General features: G+C 42.5%; 1 protein-coding gene across 3 annotated transcripts in view; it reads left to right on the forward strand.

Annotated features, from left to right (window-relative positions):
- The window catches only part of EP400 (E1A binding protein p400), a 401,921-nt gene that overhangs the window by 324,097 nt on the left and 57,191 nt on the right, over positions 1 to 20,633 (forward strand). For all 3 annotated transcript variants that reach the window (XM_030219806.1, XM_030219807.1, XM_030219808.1), the window contains 6 exons: positions 1,466 to 1,549; positions 3,054 to 3,191; positions 6,426 to 6,470; positions 6,559 to 6,712; positions 15,013 to 15,254; positions 16,023 to 16,196. In XM_030219806.1, the coding sequence (XP_030075666.1) occupies positions 1,466 to 1,549; positions 3,054 to 3,191; positions 6,426 to 6,470; positions 6,559 to 6,712; positions 15,013 to 15,254; positions 16,023 to 16,196 (837 nt within the window). The remainder of the gene's footprint in view (positions 1 to 1,465; positions 1,550 to 3,053; positions 3,192 to 6,425; positions 6,471 to 6,558; positions 6,713 to 15,012; positions 15,255 to 16,022; positions 16,197 to 20,633) is intronic.

Consider the following 20,633-nt stretch of genomic DNA (forward strand, 5'->3'; position numbering starts at 1 on the left):
AGTACCCCTTGCCAGTTAGGTTTTCAGGATATCCATAATGAATATGCATGAACTTGATTTGCATATGCTGCCTCCATTATATGCAAATTTCCCAAGGAGATGTGCCCTTTGAACTGCTCTAGCAGGCAACTCTGAAGGATGTGACATTTAAAAGCATTCTTCTTCTTGCTGTTGCTTCAGCAAATCGGATTTCAGAGCTACAGACTTTGTCCTGTAGAGACCTATTTTTACGGTCAACAGAAGTAGGAGTTTCAATCCATATCATTCCTTCTTTGTTATCAAAGGTGGCCTCATCTTTTCATGTGAAGTAGTTGTAGACTTGCCCTCCTTCAAGAGAGTGGTGATAAGTATTGCATCTTGAGGCTCCTTGATGTGCGCAGGATTCTTTTGGGTTGCTTGGCGGTTACAAAGGAGTTTAGAAGTTTGGATAGACTTTTTGTTTTGCTTGGAGGCTTCCAAGGCCACCATTGCTCAGTGGATTAAAGAGTATATTTCCTTAGCCTGTATCTTGTGGGGCTGCTTACCTCCAAAGAGATAGCAACGTCTTGGGCAGAGTATTATGCAGTCACTAGATCTTATTTGTAGGTCTGTGATTTAGTCTTCTCTTCATACTTTGCTAAGCATTATTGCTGGGATATTTCTGCTAGACAGGAAATGGCTTTTAGAGCAGGGATCTCTGATTCCCGCCCACATTCCAGTGATCTTTGGGTGAATCTCTTTATAAAGACAGTTAATAAATCCCAATAAATAAATAAATCATATTGGTTCTGGACTGGTATGGTCAGGACAAGAAGCAAGGTGAAATTTTGGTCTTACCTGCTAATTTCCTTTCCTTGAGTTCTACCAGAACCATCCAGAGGCCCCTTTTCATCTGTGTTGCTGTTACAGCTGTTCCTATGTTTTTTTATTAAGTTTAATAACATAGTTCGTTCCAGAGGTTTGTTCTTACTTTTTGAATTCTGGGTTCCTTTTGTGTTTGTTTTTTTACGGGAAGTTGTAGTCATTGGTTGTTTTTTCTCTGCTTTGCTGTTTCAGTACTGAAGGACTCTGCCTGTTTGATGTCCTGTGTAGGATAGAGCTCAAGTTTGGTTTGTTCTGTCTCTCACTTATTCATTGACAGGTATAACCTATTGATTCTGGACTGATGCATTAGGACTCTAGGAAAGGAAATTATCAGGTAAGACCGAATTTCACCTTTCATTGCTTTCCTAGTTCTTCTTTTGGCCATGTGAATCCTATGCATATCAGCACTGCCTGTGTCATGGTTCATGGTGGACCACACAACATTTTTGTTAATGTAGGTTGCATTGGATTTGAAAGGTTGGGAAACCTTGCCCTAACTCCTCTCTCCTTGTCCCTTTTTTGACTTCCTGCTAGTTGGGTGCTGTTCCTCATCCCCATCCACTGTTGGTGTTGTGTACTGTTTGTGTTTTAGCCTGATTGTGTTTTTTCTTTCTTTCAACAGCTGACACCTATTGAGAAGTATGCACTGCATTATCTGGAGTTGTTTCACATTTCTGGGGATCAGGAAAAGCAGAATTTAATTGAGGTACTATCTGTACAAGTTTGTGCTAGCAATGCATTTTCTGTAAGAAAAAATTAAGGGGACTTTAAGGAATCAAAATACAAGTGAGAAGTATTGTCAGGGTAGGCAAGTCTGGTTCTTATGCCAGGCACTAAACAAGATTTCCATATGCAAAGTAATAGATCAGTAGAGAATCCACAAACGTGGAGAACTCAACGAAATCCCACGGATAGTCACAATATAACAAAACAGTGGGTAAAAAACCAGGAGTTCCAGAGTAAAGATGAACCAAACTTTATTAATCAGTATATTGACTCGACACAATGTTGTGTTTCGGCCAAAGGGCCTACATCAGGAGTCTAAATACTTGAGAACGATAATGATGATCCAGAATTAGCAATGTTGTAAAATACAGTCTGTATTGTAGTGGTCTTTAAAAAGACCTTTGTTCTGAAGCGTGAGCCAGATCTCTCGCATGAGCCTCTGGGCTGTGCAGTCTAAGAAACATTCACTATCAGCTGTTTCTTAGACTGCACAGCCCAGAGGCTCATGCGAGAGATCTGGCTCACACTTCAGAACAAAGGTCTTTTTAAAGACCACTATAATACAGACTGTATTTTACAACATTGCTAATTCTGGATCATCATTATCGTTCTCAAGTATTTAGACTCCTGATGTAGGCCCTTTGGCCGAAACACAACGTTGTGTCGAGTCAATATACTGATTAATAAAGTTTGGTTCATCTTTACTCTGGAACTCCTGGTTTTTTACCCACTGTTTTGTTATACATATGCAAAGTAACTCATCTATGGGGAAAATTATCTAAAGAGGGCACCAATATATAAACACCAAGAACACATGTAAATAATCGAAATACAGGCATGTACCTGTGTAAATGCAATTTTCTGGCTATGAGCTATTCTATAAGATGGCGACTAAATGCAATGAGACATACTTTGAAGGCGGGTGTACACGTGAGTGGAGTCTGCGCATTTTTTTTTCTTGTTAATCTTAGTGCAAGTATTTACGTCGGCTCTATGGCTGGTGTAAGTGGTTGTGCTTAAGTTTTACGTGTGTATATGTGCTGCTACACTAGTGTTCTGTAAAGGAAAGTAGGTGCCTACTTTTCTTTATAGATTATGCTCCAAATAGGCACCTTTTTGGTGCTAAACGTATGTGCCCCTTTATATAAATGCCTTTCACATGCCACTTTAGTGTATTCATATTCACTTTGACTGTGGTAGCACCTACTTGATTTCTGGCACAATAGACCAGAGTTGACTGGCCCTTAGTTGTTTGCTTGGTCATCATTAACCAAGAAATATTTTAAAAGACGCCACGTTTAACCTTTTAATCCATGCACAACATTGTGAAAAGGCCCATCCAATATAGGTGGAAGAAAATGCTGCTGAGATATATTTGTCTATTATACCAGGTGTAAAATATCTCAATGCCTGGAATAAAGGGTTTCCATTTCTGTTAAGAAAATTAACAAATTAAATTAAAACAGTGCTTTACTTCTGTTTAGGAGGATCTGAGAACCGCAAAGAGAGAGTGGGAAATGCAGCACTTGAAAGAGCTAAAGGAAAAGGCAATGCAGAGGTTGCTTGAAGAGGAAGAGATGGAAGAACCCCTCACATACACTAGAGAGGACGCTTATGATATGGTAATGAGCATGGCATGTACTGTTGAAAGTAGACATGTGGAACATTTATGGGATTATGGATAGGTTATTGGAAGCCATATACAGGACTGAAGTTGGCCACATCTGTTGTCAGACAGCCTAAATCTGCTCTCCCAAAACTTTATCCAGTACGATCCCATTTTAACACTTATCACAAGATCCTAGATGAAGACCAAAACAAAATAACAGAGGTCCCTGTTCACTTCTCATTTCTTGTTTGCTCACTTAATTTTGCCTCCTTCATACAGTGCAGGGAAGCAGCAGTAGCTGTCAGTCCAGACCTGCAAGTTAGTGCACACTAAAAGGCCCAGGCCCTGGTCCTGCACTTGAGTTTCCAATATAACTTGAAGCCTGAGAAGGATGAAGCAGGAGACAATAAGGCTTATGAATGCACACAAATTTATCGGGCGTAGGCTGACTACTGCTACCACTGCCAGCTGCAAGTCAGAGTGAAGAGTAGATGTCCATGTGAATAGAGCAGCCCTGTTTCTTTGGACCCATCAGCTGATTTTGTGATACAGTTTATGGGCACAATACACAGTTTGGGAATCACTGGGCTCAGCTCAAATTTGCAGCCTAAGCCTGTGATCATGCCATGAATAAGATAGGCTTTGTCATTGTAGAGAAATATAGGGTCGATATTCAGAATGGATTAAGTGGGCAGGAGAGGTGCGTCTGAGTGGTCTGTCACTGTATTTTCAATGACACATAACTGCACAGTGCAGCTGAAAATCCAGTATGTTCACCACAGCACTTTCTAGTTAGTAATGGGATGGTCTGGGGGTGGAGCCTGAAGATATGCAGGCAAAGGTGATATTCATTGCTGGTTACCACTCACCTAATTGAACAGATAGGACCACATAAAAATCAGCTCTATCTTTGCCCAGTTAGGTATGAGGGTGCCACAGTCTGGGGAGGATTCAGCCAAAGGTAGTCTTGCCTTACAAATTTGCTACATATTTTTAAAGACATGAATAAATAAGTTGATAAAGGTGAGCTGGTTGATATAATATATTAACATTTCTAGAAAGCTTTTGACAAAGTTCCTCGTGAGAGACTCCTGAGAAAATTAAAAAACCATGGGATAGGAGGCAGTGTTTCGTTATGGCTTGGGAACTGGTTAAATGATAGAAAACAGAGAGTAGGGTTAAATGGCCAATTCTCTCAATGGAGGAAGGTTAATAGTGGAGTGCTGCTGGGACCGATGCCTTTTAACAAATCTATAAATAATCTGGAAATAGGAACGACAAATGAGGTGAGATCTCATTTACAGATGACACATAAAACTATTCAAAATTGTTAAATCTCACGTGAACTGTGTGAAATTGTAAGAGGACCTTGGGAGGCTGGAAGACTGGGCATTCAAATGGCAGATGAAATTTAATGTGGTTAAGTGCAAAATGATGCACAATGGGGACAAATAACCCAAATCATAACTACATGATGCTAGGTTCCACATTAGGAGTTATCACCAAGGAAAAGGATATAGGGGTTATCGGGAACAATACATTGAAATCTTCTGCTCAGTGTATGGTTGTGGCCAAAAAAACCAAACAGAATGTTAGAAATTATTAGGAAAGGAATAGATTAAAACTGAATATCATAATGCCTCTGTATTGCTCCTTGGTGAAACTGTATCTTGATTATTGTTTGCAATTCTGGTTACTGCTTGTCAAAAAAGTGATAACTTATATGACTACCAATGTGTACATTCCACCCACTCCCACATTGTATACATTTTATTTATTTATCTATTGATACTTATATCCCACATTATCCAGAAATACATAGACCAGTTCAATGTGGCTAACAGATAACCTGAGAATTTTACAATCATTAAATTATACCAATAATACAAAGAGACTGACTATGGTTTCGAAAGACAATAGGAAGATAAGAGTTGAGATATCACATATTTAGTACAAGTATAAGAACAGTTTGTATGTGAAAAAAATTACCTGAATAAATGCTTAAGATGGAAAGTTATTGAATAAATAGGCTTTCAGGAATTTACGGAAAGGTAAGTAATTATTGATTTATATAGTTTCTCTTGGGTTGGCATTCCACAACTTAGTGCCTAGATGGGAGAAATCTTTGGCCAATATGGTCTTACATTTAATATTTTTGTAGCAAGGAAAATGTAATGCAAGATATTCTCTTGTACCAGGGATTGTATTGTGAAGGGGAAGTCCGAACATATCTAGCATATAATCAGGTGCTAGGTCATAGATAATCTTGTAGATAAAGGTAAATGTTTTGAAAATGATTTTTGCCTTTATAGGAAGCTATTTTATTTATTTATTTATTTATTTATTGCATTTGTATCCCACATTTTCCCACCTCTTTGCATGCTCAATGTGGCTTACAATACATCGTGATAAGTGAAAATACAGTTAGAAAATATACAATTACTGGTATAATTTAATAAGAAGGGAAGATGCTTTTATCAAATTTTGAGACGCTGTAAATTAGCCTAGCAGCAGTGTTTTAGATGGTTTTACGTTTCTTGATGGAAAATTCCTTAGTACGTAAGTACACTGAGTTGCAATAATCTAATTGTGACAACACTAGGGATTGTGCAAGTAAATGAAAAGTTGTTGTTGGGAAGAAAGACCTGATTCTTCTTAGTCACCATAAGGTCTTGAAAGCTTTAGTGACAACAGTGTTAACCTTATCCTCACAAATTAAGGATTGATCTATAATAACCCCTAATATTTTAAGCTTCGACTCTGAAGGATAAGGTGGTATGATAATTAATAGTAATGCTGCTGAGTTCTGGTTGTCTTTGAGAATTTGACATTTGGTTGATTAATTTTTGCATTTGGTTGGTTGATTGCTCTATTGCTTTTCAACTTTATTTGGAAGGGTTTTTTTGCCCTTGATTGAAATATGGTGGCACTGAGGTGTGCCCTGTAATTTCTGAAGCTTTTTCCTTCCAGTACTTAAGTTTTCATTTGTTATATGAATATAAAATTTTTTGTGTTGGATGGGAAATAGTTCTTTACCCCCTATATGTATAAAAAGTTTTCTAAAGTTACAGAGTCAGAACTTGACCTAAATGAATTGCTGTGTATTTTTTGAAAATTTATCACTTTCTGTTGAAAGCTTACATTTTAACATATTAAATAATCCTGACTCCTAGAATCTGATGACATGTTCATTGTTTGTCTGTAACGTGATATTGCAGAAGTCTTAATAGGCAATTTTTCTTCCTAGGAGTATATTTATGAAGATGAAGATGGACAGACGGAAATCATGCCAGTGAGTCAAATTGGTTTAGAATCCTGCTTAACACTTAGTTCATGTAAACAGAGCGATCAGATCTGATGTGTTTTCAATCTCTGCATAGCTGTGGACCCCACCCACCCCTCCTCAAGATGATAATGACATCTATATTGATTCGGTCATGTGCCTGATGTACGACACCACCCCAGTCCCTGAATCTAAACTGCCCCCGGTGTATGTCAGGAAGGAACGCAAGCGGCACAAGATGGATCCTGCTGGTGAGTGCTTCATACAAAAAAGCAGAAGGATTTTTTTCACTGTTTTCAAAAGGCTGGTCCTCTGAAAAGGGTATCTGCATGTGGTCATTTACTGTTATTCCTTTTTTCGGTCTGGCAGTTCTGCTTTGCTTTGGACTTTCAGGTCCATTTGAGATTGTCTAATTGAGGCAGCAAATAGAGAATGACGCGGGGACAGTAAACTGTTGTAAAGTTTTTTGTTACAAAGTTTTACCATGGGTCTGGGAATTAAACTTTTTTTCGCTCTTAGGGAGTGGTGAAAAGCCTTGCTTCTGCAGTAAAAAATAAAAACCGCGTTTCCCACGGTCCGGTGTCTCCTCCCTCCCTCTTTACTTTGTTCTTCCCTCCCTTACCTTCCTCCCCGTTGCGACAGAACGAGATTTCCCATAGGCCTGCTCCAGGGCCTCCTTCCTCCCCGTTGCAACGGAAGGAGATTTCCCATAGGCCTGCTCCAGGGCCTTCCCTTCCCTCCTATTCTGACTCCCGCCTTCGGATGTAACTTCCTGTTTCGCAAAACAGGTTACAGCAGGAGCTGGAAGAGGAAGGCCTTAGAGAAGGCCTTTGGGGAATCTCCTTGCGTCGCGATGAGGAGGAAGATAAGGGAGGGAAGAACAAAGGAAGAAGGGAGGGAGGAGACGCTGGACCTGCAGTAATTGAGGTTCTTATTTTTTAGGAGGGGGTAGTGCTGGACCCGTGCTGGATAAAGGGGGGCACAATGCTGGACCCATGCTGGAAAAGGGGGGGGGGGGGAACAGTGCTGGACCCACACTGGAAAAGGGGGGATAGTGCTGGATCCACGCAGGAAAAGGGGGGAGGGTAGTGCTGGACCTGTGCTGGAAAAGGGAGGGTAGTGCTGAACCCATGCTGGAGAAGGGGTTGTGGTGCTGGACCTGCACTGGAGAAGGGGGGGGGGGGTAGTGCTGGACCAACGCTGAAGAAGGGGAGCAGTCCTGGACCCACGCGGGGGAAGGGGGCAGTGCTGGAGAGAGGCCTGGGAGGGAGGGCTGGAACTGAGGTGGGGTAGGGTTGGAACTGAAGGGGCAACGGCAGAGCTAGAGGGAGGGAGAGCTGGAACTGAGTGAGGGGCAGCAATGAATGATGGGAGGGAGGGCGGGCTGGAGCTGAAGGGGACAGAGGCAGCACTGGAGGGAGGGAGGGAAGGCTGGAGCTGAAGGGTAATTCTGGAGGGGAGGGGAAGGAAGGGAAGGTGAGATGCTGCTTGCAGGTGGTATATAGAGTGGACATAGAGAGGGGGAACGGGGGGTAGAGATATAGAGTGGTGCTGATGAATGCGGGAAGATGGTCATAGGGGTGATGCTGGACAAGGAAGTATAGGGGACACAGAGAAGAGATATGCTAAACATGGGGGGAAATAAGTACATGCAGAGATAGAAGATGAGTGGTGAGCATGGAGAAAGAAGAAATGTCAAATGGGCAGGTGACCCTGGCAACTGAGTGATCTTATTATTTTGCCTGGTATTGGTATGTTCTCAGTGTCTTTAGATAATTTCATCATTTCTCAGAGTTGTACTGCTGCTGCCGTCACGATTTTTAATGGTGTACCAGTATTGCCAGTCTTTCTAAAGACTCAATCCTGGTTTATCCTCCTTTAGAGTATTTTCATTGTACTCCACCACTTCACAGGCACTTTGCTGAAACACAATACTGTGTCGAGTCTCATTTTAACATTGATTAAAGACTCTTAGGGCAAGATGCAGTAAACTAAACGAGCCTTTAACGAACAAGTTTTAAACCGTGGCATGCACTAAAAGCCATTTTCCGACGGCGGTAGCAGCTAACGAAAACGGAATACAGATGAGCAAATTGTGCAGAAACCCTATTGTAAAGAGATGCACTAACCTTTTCCGATTGCCTTAACGGTGGAAATCGCCGGAAAATTTAATGAGAGGTTGTACCTCTCGGGGCTGCGCTAGATCGAAAAATTGTCAAAAACGTATGTCATATACACCGCCCGAATTTTCAATCAGCTGATATCAGAGAGTGCAGTTGAAATCATCCATCAGAAAAATAGCCTTCCATTTTGGCCGGGTTTTCAATCAGCTGATATCAGAGAGTGCAGTTGAAAGCGTGCATCACAAAAATAGCCTTCCATTTTGGCCAAATAATAAAAACTTCCTTTTTGGCTGTGCTTCACTCAGCTGAGAGACCTGGAAGTCTCTGAGCCAATCACAGCGCGTTTAGTTGAGCTAAACACGCTGTGATTGGCTCAGAGACTTCCAGATCTCTTAGCTGACTGTGAAGCATGGCCAAAAAAGATGTTTTTATTATTTGAGTGTGAATAATGGCCAAAATGGAAGGCTATTTTTGTGATGCACGCTTTCAACTGCACTCTCCGATATCAGCTGATTGAAACGGGAGTGAGCGGCACAGTATCTTCGGGCAAGGTGATATCATAGGTTTGGTGATTGTGCACATGTGTTTCCTATACCGCTGGCGGAGATTACACCAGATTAACGATACTTTCATGCATCTGACGTTTGAATACCGCGCCAAACATGTGCGTCTTTTTTTTTTGTGCATCTTTCGTTTTTTCTAAAACGGTAATGACTTTTACGTTTTCGGTTGTTTTACGTTTTGTTGATGCATCTTGCCCTTACACCTTCATTACATCTCCTGGGTTTTTGGAAGAGTCTTGTTGATCACGCTACTCCTCCCCCTTTTTTTGACTTTTGCCCAGTATAGGAGGAAAGGCATCTCTTTCTGTTTCTTTGGTATGGCTTCTTGGGGGCTTTGCCTTAATATGTATGTATCAATTTTAGTCAGGTATTATGTATTTAGCATATGTGTTCTGTGTGTGTGTCCGAGGCATACTGTTAGCATGAATTTTCTATGTAGCATTCTGTAGTAATTTGGCTTGTTCAGTTTTCTCAGTAGTGGAGGGGATATTGTGAAGGGGAGAAGGGGTATTTTTTTTATTCTTGTTTTGCATTGGTTGTGATTTATAAAATGACAGTTGTACTTTTTATACTTTAGTAAAATAATTTAAATATAAAATCCTAACTGTGTATGGGATCAGACAGAACTTGCGGGGACGAGGACAGAGTAGGGATGGGGACAAAACTCGCGGGGACTGGGGCAAACTTTATCCCCACGTCATTCTGTAGCTGTAAAGCCATAAGATTTCATTGTAGCTATTTATGTTTTTTTTCTCCATTTTTAACTTTTCATCAAACCTCACCATTGCAGCGACAATCCTCTGGCTAAGTGGTAAGAATCATGGTTTCCTATTATACTTTTGAGCCATACAGTGGATGTCGCTGTTGCATAATAGCAGGTACCGTACTGTGAATGGAATCAATCTCCTACCTCATAGCTATTCATTTGAATAGTATTGCCTACAGGTTGTAATCCAAGGAGGCCAGGGTTCAGGTCCTGCTTCTGTGACTGACACTCCTTGTGATCTTGGACAAGTCACTTTTCTTATTGTCCATCAGACCAGCCCAGAACCAATGGCTATGCCCCTCAGCCAGCAGACAGAGAAAGAAAAAACAGACTTTTGAGTCCTGCTTTATATAGGGCACCCTGTAGACACAAGCTGTTCAATATTCTCTCTCTCCAGCAGATGTGACTGCCATTCCAAGCTGCTGGCTTCTGAGCAGTCTGGTAGCTCCTGAGCTCAGCTGAAGTACTGTTAACCCAGTTAAGGCTGGTGGATCAAAGGAACATCCAGGGTCCTGCAGTTGCCAGCTACCTGGAAGAATCCAGGTCCCTGCCTTGATCCCTTACCAGGGCTAAGTGATGTTCACTTTTCCTGACTTACCTTACCTTCCACTCCCCCCATCCAACCTTTAAAACATTAAAAGAGGAGGAGACTGGAAATAGAAGATGGCATTAATGGAGGTGAGCCTTTTCCAAATGAAGGAAAACTCTGGAATGAGAGGGCATAGGTTGAAATTAAGAGGTTATAGGTTCAGGAGTAATCTAAGGAGCATATGGCCATAACTCCCACGCCTTTATGACTTTTCTCTGAGTTGGGGCTCTCAGGTTAATGCTTCGTCCCCCACGGGTTTCAGAGGACCCTGCTCAGGACCAAGAGGCCCAGGAGTAGTGTCAGGTGTCATTTCTGGTCATAAGGGTGTGTACAAGCTGAAAAGCAAAAGGGTATCTATTGCAAATCCTTTGTAAGAAGGCAATAGATACCCTTTTGCTTTTCAGCTTGTACACACCCTTATGACCAGAAATGACACCTGACACTACTCCTGGGCCTCTTGGTCCTGAGCAGGGTCCTCTGAAACCCGTGGGGGACGAAGCATTAACCTGAGAGCCCCAACTCAGAGAAAAGTCATAAAGGCGTGGGAGTTATGGCCATATATGCTCCTTAGATTACTCCTGAACCTATAACCTCTTAATTTCAACCTATGCCCTCTCATTCCAGAGTTTTCCTTCATTTGGAAAAGGCTCACCATTAATGCCATCTTCTATTTCCAGTGGCAGATTAACACCATGAACATCAGTATCAAATATGGAGGTATACTTTCAGGTTTAAGGTTGGCAGGAATTCCTCCTTGTGTACCACTGAGATCACTGACCTTAATGCCATTCAAAAGTGCAGAGAATGGTCCGGAAGGAGCCTTCTTCAGCCTGGAAAAAAAATAGATGAATAGTGGTCTGTATCACGCTCTTCATTTGGCCTTTAACCTTTAAAAAAGTGGACAGCACTGCCACCTTCTTGTTTAGCACTTGACAGGAAGAAATAAGGAATAAATCTGCAAAGTGGCAGGAAAACTACAACAAGTAGCCTCTTCTCACTATATTGAAGACCCAGTGATCAGAACTGATCCAGGCTCACTCCTTAAAAAAATGTAGTCAGCCTACAACCTATGCATTTGGTCAAGGAGTGGATTCGCAGCCCATCATTATGTTCCTTTGGCGGATCCAGACAGTCTGTGATTGTACACAGCTATTTTTCTGTTAGGGCAAAAAGGAGACATCATATTTGGAAAACAGGAATGCCTGGAAGAACCTCCCTTGAATGGTTGTTGATAACACCATGCCTCTCTGTAATTATACTTTCCAGAAGCTAAATGAAAGGAAGCCTGAGTGGCTTGTATGTGTGTTGTGGTGGGGGGGGGGGGGGGGGGGGAATTGTCAGAACCAGGTAGCTTAAAGTCACTGGACAGCATATGAGACAACCTGGTTGATTAGTCAGCTGGAGATGAGAACCATCCAGAGAGCACTGTTGGCCTTCCATCTGCTGCTTGAGGGCAAGATAGGAATTTTTCTAGCAATGTCTTATATCAGTTAACAGGGCAGACCAAGAGTACAGCAGAAGACAGACCTTTTTTACTGATTCAGAGGACAAAATTCTTCTTTGTGTGATATTGGTAGTGTACATTGCAGGCTCCCAAAATCTGCAAGCAGACTTCCTGAATCTGAAGGATTGGAAGCTGTTGAATGAGGCATTTGTGCTTATCAAACTCATTGGTATACTCCAGTCATGTATTTGATGGCACAAGGCAGAATGTGAAAGTGCCCTATTTCTTCAGCCACTAAAGAGAATTGGGGGGGGGGGGGGCAGTGGGTTTGGATGTGCAGCTTCAACCATGGCCCACGTTCTGGAGGTTCTGTACTTGTTTCTTACAGTGCTGCTTCTAGGTCATCTGTTGTAGAAGATAAGCTCTCATCCTGGGCTAGTTGTTCTGGCAACATCAGATTGGCCCAGAAGACAATGGAATGTAGATTTGATGCATCTCGAGATGAAGGAAGGCTTGTTACTTCCCCAGAAGAGAAGTCCTCTCATGCAAGGTCTGGTACAGATGGACAACCCATATTACTTTCTTCTTACAAGCCCTTGAAAGGTTGTATCTGAGGCATAAAGGTTACATGGAGCAGGTCATTACAGCCTTCCTGAAGGCATGAAAAGATCTACATCCTTGACTTATGCCTGTATTTGAGGATTTTTGGTGTACAGAGCAAGAGTTGTCTCCATTTCAGACTTCAAGTGCTCCCATTTTGTTATTTTTACAGGATGGGCTTGAAAAAGATCTAATGCTGGAATCCTTGAAGGTTCAGGTGGCAGCTAAGGCATGTTTTATAGGATATTTAGAAGGAGCTCCATTATTGTCACATTTGGATATGGCATTTGTTTTTGAAAGGAGTTTTTATTCAGTCCATTCTTGCTATTCGCGGATGGTTCTTAGAAAACATCGTGAACCATGAATTCATGAATACCAAAATACAGAACATATGGGAAAATAGGGGTTAGGTTCCAGCTATACCCAGAAATTGAACAATTTGTTCTATAGGAAATGAAGGGTTCGGTTCCTGAATGGGACAGCACTTAAACACATGCAGCTGGATTTTGCTGAATTATAACTAGGCTGCACAATTAATGTGCTAATAATGCCAAAAATGCAAAGTGAAAGGAAAAAGACCGTTTTGAAATGTGCGTGGCTGCGAATACGTGAACACAATGGTGCAAGTGGTGAATTGAGTTCTCTATTTGCACCTTCGCGGATACCTGAAATAGCAAATACCAAATGCATGGATATCGAGCACGCATTGTACCTGTGTCCTCCAATCTATCTGTTCTTCCCAGCTTGGAACTTAAATTTGGTTCTGTCTGCCTTGACAGCTGTCCCTTTTTAAGAGAGTGAGCTTGAAAGATCTGACATAGTTTTTCCTTTGGTGGTAGTTTGTTTAGTGAGGCCTATTTTGGTGCACCAGGCATTGTCTTGTCATAAACCTTTCTTATGTTTCATGGGCTGGTGTTTCTATTCAGATAGTTTATCCTTTCATACTGAAGATGGCACCAGTCATCCATGTAATTCAAATGCTTTCATTGCCTACTTTTTGACAAGAAGATTGTGGGAAGGAGTTGTGCCTCATTGATGCAGTACTTGGAGGTAACCAATGAGTTATGTAGATCAGACAGATTGTTTATGCTCTTTGGAAGTATGAGAAAGAGAGAGGTGACAGCAAAGACCATGACTCAAGAACGTTGGGTATCTACTCCAGAGTCATGGCTCCTAAGGCTCTTAAGGCACAATTTATTGGGATTGACAAATTTATGGGGAGAGATTCGTGAAGTTTCTCCTGAAGATTCTTTTTAAGCTGCAAGTTGGTCCTCTTTGTATACCTTTTCTATGCATCATAAGCTAGATGTCTTAGCCAGCGAGGACGCAGTCATTGAGGCAGGAGTGTGTAGAGCAGAGTTTCAGAATCTCAAGTGGAAAAGTGCTTTGTTACATCCATTAGGCTCTGGATTGACCTGTTGGACAAAAAGGATGGAAACATTTGGTCTTATTTGCTAATTTTCTTTCTTCAAATCCTACCAGACCTGTCCAGACTCCTACCCTAGTATTTGTTGTGAAGAGTTATTCTGTCTGTTTATAAGGTGAATTATTGGATCCTCTAGCAGTAGCTCTCAAGTGTGCGGTTGTATAGGTGTGGAGAACATGGATTCTCCCTTTTCCTATGGGGGTCTGAGGAAGATAGTGCTTTGTTTTCATTTGGTTACAGAAATACTGGAGAGCTTGTGGCTGCATGGTGTAATATATATATGTCATAACTCAAAAGTCTATGTTCTTTGTCTCTATCTGCTGGCTGAGGGGCATACCAGTTGCTTCTGGATGGGTTAGCAGGTAAGACAAATTTTTTTCCGTATTTCCGATTGCCTTAATACCTACTTAGTTTGTAAGATTTTGAGGACAGGGATGTATGAATAGGGCAGTGTTGTGTATGAATAGTATGTTATGTTTTTACCTTTCCACAGTGGTGCTCAATAATAGTTTACAAATGATTCTCAAGGTATCAATGCTGTTTTGATTGAAAACATTCTAATTGGTTCTTAGATCAGGGAGAGGAGAATGCTCATCCACAGATGGCCTCTTGAGAGCCTTTGCAATGAGGAAGAAATTTGTTGTAAAAATCTCAGGATTAATGGATTTACCCTCTGGATCTGGTGGGTTTCTTTTACATTCATATTCTGGGAACCTTTGCCAGTATCATTGTTGTTGTCCCTTATGAGGCAACACTATCCACAGAGTTACAAAGTACCAACCGTTTTTCAGCCAAGCCAAAGGGGTGCACAAGGAAAAGCACACCTACATCAAGTTTGTATCTGATGCACTGAAAGTTGATTTATGAATCTGATATAGATATATATATAGATATATATATAGATATATATCAGTATGTGTGTATGTCACACAGCCATAAACACACACATTGGTTTCCTGTGTTCCTTTTTACTTACAGTTCTTTTCACATAATCAGTGCCCCTTTTTAGAGACTGACTGCAGACTACATGGCTGTTTTAGTTGCAGGTAGGAAGAAGAAGCAACGTCACGGAGATATGGTCATTCCTCCACGTTCACTTTTCGACAGAGCTGCACCGGGCTTGCTGAAAATGCGCCGGGAGGGCAAAGAACAGAAGAAGAACATCCTCCTGAAACAACAGACACAGTTTGCCAAGCCTTTGCCAGCTCTGGTTAAACCACCTGCCGAAGCTGGGCCAGACAACCCCGAGTGGCTAATCAGTGAAGACTGGGCTCTGCTGCAGGTCAAGCCGATCCTTTCTTCTTTTACTGTTCTGCTCACTCTTTGTGTCACTGTTTAAGTCACTTAATCTCCTTGTGCCTCAGGCCTAGTTGAAAATCATACATTTGTTTAAAATATTTTAAAAATAGCCTGATAAACAGCCATTACGCAGGTAAGTTATCCTGCTGCTGAACATATCAAGGTAAAGTTATCTGGATAACTTTAGGTCATTCCTTTCCTCAACCAGACATACTTTCATAACTTTAGCCAGCCAGTGCTTAATGCTGACCGGCTAAAGTTTAACTGTGGCCTGGTAGTGCCTCTGGCTCAGATTTTTTTTACCCAGGCAAATTTTATGTGGAAACTATTTGCCCAGGCAAACTTTACCTATTCAATGAGTGTGGTTTTTTGGGGGTTTTTTTTTTTTTGGGGGGGGGGGGGGGGGGGGGGTAAATGTGAATTTAGACAGCAAGGATTTGTCTGGCTGTCTTCCAAAGTTAGCTAGACAAACCTTTTAAATATTGATTGCCAGATATTTGGCATGTTGTGGCTAGGTGCCATTGTACCAAAAACCCAACTCCCTGTAATACGATTGCAGAGATAGGAGTGTGAGGATGGATTTATGTTTGTCTTTTAGTAAATTCATTAATCTTATGCCGATTGTCCCAGGAATGGTTCCGTAGGAATACATAAAATCCCTAAACCTTTAGAAGTTTCAGCTAGTTGCTTCCCTGACATCATAGTTTTCAGCTGCAGAAATTGATTTTTCTCTACCATTTCCCTTCCACAGGCTGTGAAGCAGCTGCTGGAGCTCCCTTTAAACCTCTCCATCATCTCACCAGCACACACACCCAACTGGGACCTGGTCAGCGATGTTGTTAACTCCTGCAGTCGCATCTACCGCTCCTCCAAACAGTGCCGGAATCGGTATGAGAGCGTCGTCATCCCCCGGGAAGAAGGGAAGGTAATTTATTGATCAGCAGACAAGAAGGCATTGCTTTGAAATCAATAATATAGAAGCTCTTTCTCTAAATTGCTTGTATAAAAGGGGGAAATTTGCTGAATTGTGAAGGTCCCATTTTACCTAGGACATAGAGATCAGATTTGAGACAGCCAGGTTGGGATGTGCTCAATGACTGTCTTAATCTCTCATGTTAATCCCTGGCTGAATCAAGCACTTTAAAGAAAATGTGTGAATGGCTCTGAGCAGGTGTAAAACTGATGGGCCTATTTTTCCTGATAGACATGTATTCCCATTGTGAAATGGAGAAGACGTGTAAATTTTTGCCTTCCTCAAACCACACTCCCTTAATGTCTGCATGGTATGGATCTCCAAATGTTAATAGCAACTTTGTATTTGCATATGAATGGGATTTACACTTGTAAATGCTGCTGTTTACACGTGGAGATGCTTTTAAAATAGAATACTTAAGGCTTTTCTACTAACCTGTGTTAGATTTTACAGCTTAACGCAAAATACTAATGTGCAGGAACAGCAAATTTAACATAGCAACTAATGGGGGTATACTCAGTGTTTTCCTATGCAGGTACCATGTTTAAAAGTTCCATTAGCGCTTGGTAACTGCTCACATCTAGTGCAGAAGCACTTAGTGCCTCCAGTTTAGGCAGTGGAATGTGGTCCACGCTAATTGGTTGTTAATCAGTGCGACGTTAAGCTCTATACAATCTCGATGTCAATTCTCTGCCCATGTGCCGCCCTTAACATATGGTTTTAGCACATGGTTACCGTAAAAATACTGCAGAAGCAATTAACGTGTTTGTGTGTGAGCTGTTAACCGCTCGTTAAAAGCCTAACACATTTTAGTAAAAAGATCCTTAGTATGCTATTCTTTGTCAGATGATACAGCAAAGCAATTTTAATGTGATTATACTACATGTAGTGTACTAAGCATTTCATATAGCACACTGGTCAGTCAAAACACACCTACTGTTCATTCAGGCTATAATTTATTTTGAGGTCCATGCTCACAACCATTTATAGTTTATTAAAACTTGCTATACCACCCAAGCTGATTTATAGAACTGGGTGGTTTACAGTTAAATAAAATCATAAAATAACTGCGTGAAAAGGAACTACAATATTCGATAGGGAAGAGGGGAGTTAATCAACCCAGGTTACTCATAACTAGACAAAGACAGGCAAAAAGGAAAAGGAAGGGACCAGAGAGGAATTTGGAATGAGGGAGAACACAACAAAGGAAACAGGGAAGGGAACACATGGGTAATGGTAACAATGTATGCAGACTCGTAGAATTAATGTTCTAACAAACTAAATCTGCTTAAAAAGCCATGTTTTTAGTGCTGACTTGAAATTCTTAAAAAATGGCTCAGCCCGAAGGGTGAGATGAAGGATCTTCCAGAAGAAAGGGGCAGCAAAAAAGAAAGCATGATGGCAGGTAAATTCTAACTGGGCTGATTTAGGATTGGGAAGAACTAATCTATGATCATTAATGGAGCAAAGCAGATGGGTGGGAGAATAAGGCAAGTTGATATAACAAAAGTGTGTTTCCATCAAATTGAAGCCATGGCACATAGAGTAAGTACTGTGCTTTATCATGTCATTATTTGGTCAGTTTGTGTCTTCATTAAGGTCCCAAGTGCCTCTCAAGTTGCCTTTTTCCCACATTTGGCTTAAATCAATAGAATGAGCAAAACAGACTAAAGATTTGGCTTGTGTTAGCATGGATTTGTAGCAAAGAACTAAATAGCTGGAAATTTTGGAGAGTACAGACATAGCTTAGTGGTTGAGTAGTAGGCTGAGAACCAGGAAAGCCAGGGTTCAGATCCCACTGACATTCTTGTGTCCCTGAACAAGTAACTTCACCCTCTCTTGTCGCAATGCAGACAGGGAAATAAATTGTTTCCTTGGCATCCTCAACAGACCAGTCCAGAACTGGTGGGTTTGTATGTATTGATTAGCAAATTAAGATAGAGGAAACAGAACTGTGCTGTGCTCTATAAGGCACTGTGCAACTCATCCAAGCCAGTATTTCTCTATCTAAAGCAGGAGGAAGATGGATCCCTATGGAGCTCCTGGAATGCTCTGTTGAGGTTTGCTCCTGAGCCAATACTCACTCTGGTTTCCAGTTGAACTGGGGGAAACCTTCCTTGCTGGGGGTATACCTGGTAGCGCCAGGTCTCTGTATCCCCCCTCCCCCCCCCCCCCCCCCCCCCAATATGAATGTATTTCCTCTCTTATGGTTGCTGTCACTCATTTTAAAAAAGATGGTTTGGAGAGAAGAGTTTTGCTTAAGTTGCATCCTGTTTGTGAGTTTAAATCTCATAGAGAAGCCATTGGAGCTGAAGCCTTCCAGTGTCTCCTTGCTTCCCGGGGAGGGAGGGGTTTCCTTCAGTGGTGAGTATATTTCACTTTTGTGTCAGCTGCAAGCTGGTGTTTCACCATGGTTTGCCACCCAGTGTTTTTACTTCATATGACAGCACCAGCCAAAACACTGATGCCCAGATGATCAAAAGCAAACGCCGGCACTAGTGGCTGTTAGCGCCATACTAGCGCCGTCGCTTGCAACTGCTTCATGATTAGAGCGCTCAAGGGCTCTTTGCGCAAGTAGCATGCAAATGCATGCTAAACAGGGCATTAGGTATTCCTCCCCAATGATCTGTGGCCAGTGCGCCAAAATTTGGGTCGCTGGCCGCGTCAAACCCTACGCCAGCTCCGAGCTGGCGTTAGGGTTTGCCGATCATTGGGGAGGAATGGTGAGCCTTGTCCAGCATGCAGTTGCATGCTGGCAGGCCCCCGTTCCCCCCCAAGGCAAACGCCAACAGGGGGCTGGAGGTCCGGTAGACCTCCGGTCCCCCTGACGATCCCACCCCACCCCCCCCACCCCAGGTTCAGGGAGGCCTGGAGATCCGGTGGGTCTCCAGGACCCCCCCCCCCCCAAACCCCCAGAAAATGTCAAGTGGCCGCCGGCCAAACCCTCTCCCACCCGGCAAGCAGCTCCCCCCCCCCCCCCCCCCCCCAGCGTTGTCCGACTGATCCCTGGTGGTCCAGCGTGAGGATAAGTAGTAGTAGCGGTAGTAGTAGTAAGGACAACCCCCCTACCTTTAGTTGGAGGAGGAACGCAGCCTGCCTCCCTCCTCTTCCTTCTGTTGATGACGCCGCAAAATGGTGGCGCCCAGCCCCGCCCAATGCATCCTGGGATGCGCTGGGCGGGGCTACAGACCATGTAAGGGAATCGCTCCCTTACATGGTCTGTAGCCCCGCTCAGCGCATCCCAGCACTTCTACCCCATGCTCAGAGATAATTACGCTGCTTAAATTTGCATGCATTATCTCTGATCATCGGTGCGGTAAAGCCCCGCGCTGTTCCAGCGCTATTTTTAGATCGCTATTTGGAACAGCACGGGGCTTTTGATCATGACCACCTGAAGCACTTCTTCCACTGCGGCATGCGGTGAGCCTCTTTGGAAGAGTGCTCTTTCTGTATTTCATCCTCTTGGTGGCAGTCAGAGACAGAGGATATTTTGGAGAGTAGTCCTGTGCAGAGTTCCAAACAAGACTAGGAGACAAGTCAGTTTCAGCACTATCTACAGTTCTGACCCCCTCAGTGTGGGAATGGCAGCTATTTTGTCTTTTCATGCTCCTGCTGCTATTGCCAAGGTTATATTTCACTGCACAGTCCCTGAAGCAGGCTACAGGAGGAGCCCTGGAATCTTTAGAAGTGCTGGGGTTGTCTACTCCATTTTTTGTCTACTTTCTTTTCTCCTAATTTTGTGCTGCTGCTTTATCAGGCATTTTTGTTGAAGAGAATGCAGGCTCCTCAGATATTCTTGCTACTTGTGGTCAGGTCCTGGGGAGTCCCCTACAAATTACAGGGGATTAGATCAGCTTCAGGATGAAAAGATGGAGTCCTTTCTGTCAGTGGCTCAATCTGACACTGCACCTTCTCTAGCTTCTGGATCTTCATGCATAAAAGAACCTTTAGAAGAGGATGAAATCAAGACAGAAGAAAGTCTTAGTGACTGTGGTCTCCAAGAAAACAACTATTCTGGTAGAGGGGCTATGGCACTTATACTCAAGACTGGACAATAGAAGCTTCTCTGAAGTTGTCCTTTGAAGTTGCTTTGTTAGCAGTCCTTTGGTTCATACTTTGCCACCTTCGCTGAATCCAGCAGGCAAATGCTTCTAACCCTCAAAACTTACTACTCTTGCAGTGCGCCTGGCTTATTTGTCAGATGCATTCTATAATTTTTTCCATGCTTCATCAAGAGACAAGGCCCTAGTGGTATCAGCAAGATGTCTTTTGTGGCTCAGGATGTGGCATCCAGATTTCATCATGGCAAACTCCCCTTTTGGGGTAAGCTGTTATTTGGTGAAGATCCTAAAAAAACGGGGGAAGGATATGAGATACTCTAAGCCTCAG

Source organism: Microcaecilia unicolor, chromosome 11 (assembly GCF_901765095.1).
Source record: "Microcaecilia unicolor chromosome 11, aMicUni1.1, whole genome shotgun sequence".
In the NCBI taxonomy this organism is placed as follows: domain Eukaryota; kingdom Metazoa; phylum Chordata; class Amphibia; order Gymnophiona; family Siphonopidae; genus Microcaecilia; species Microcaecilia unicolor.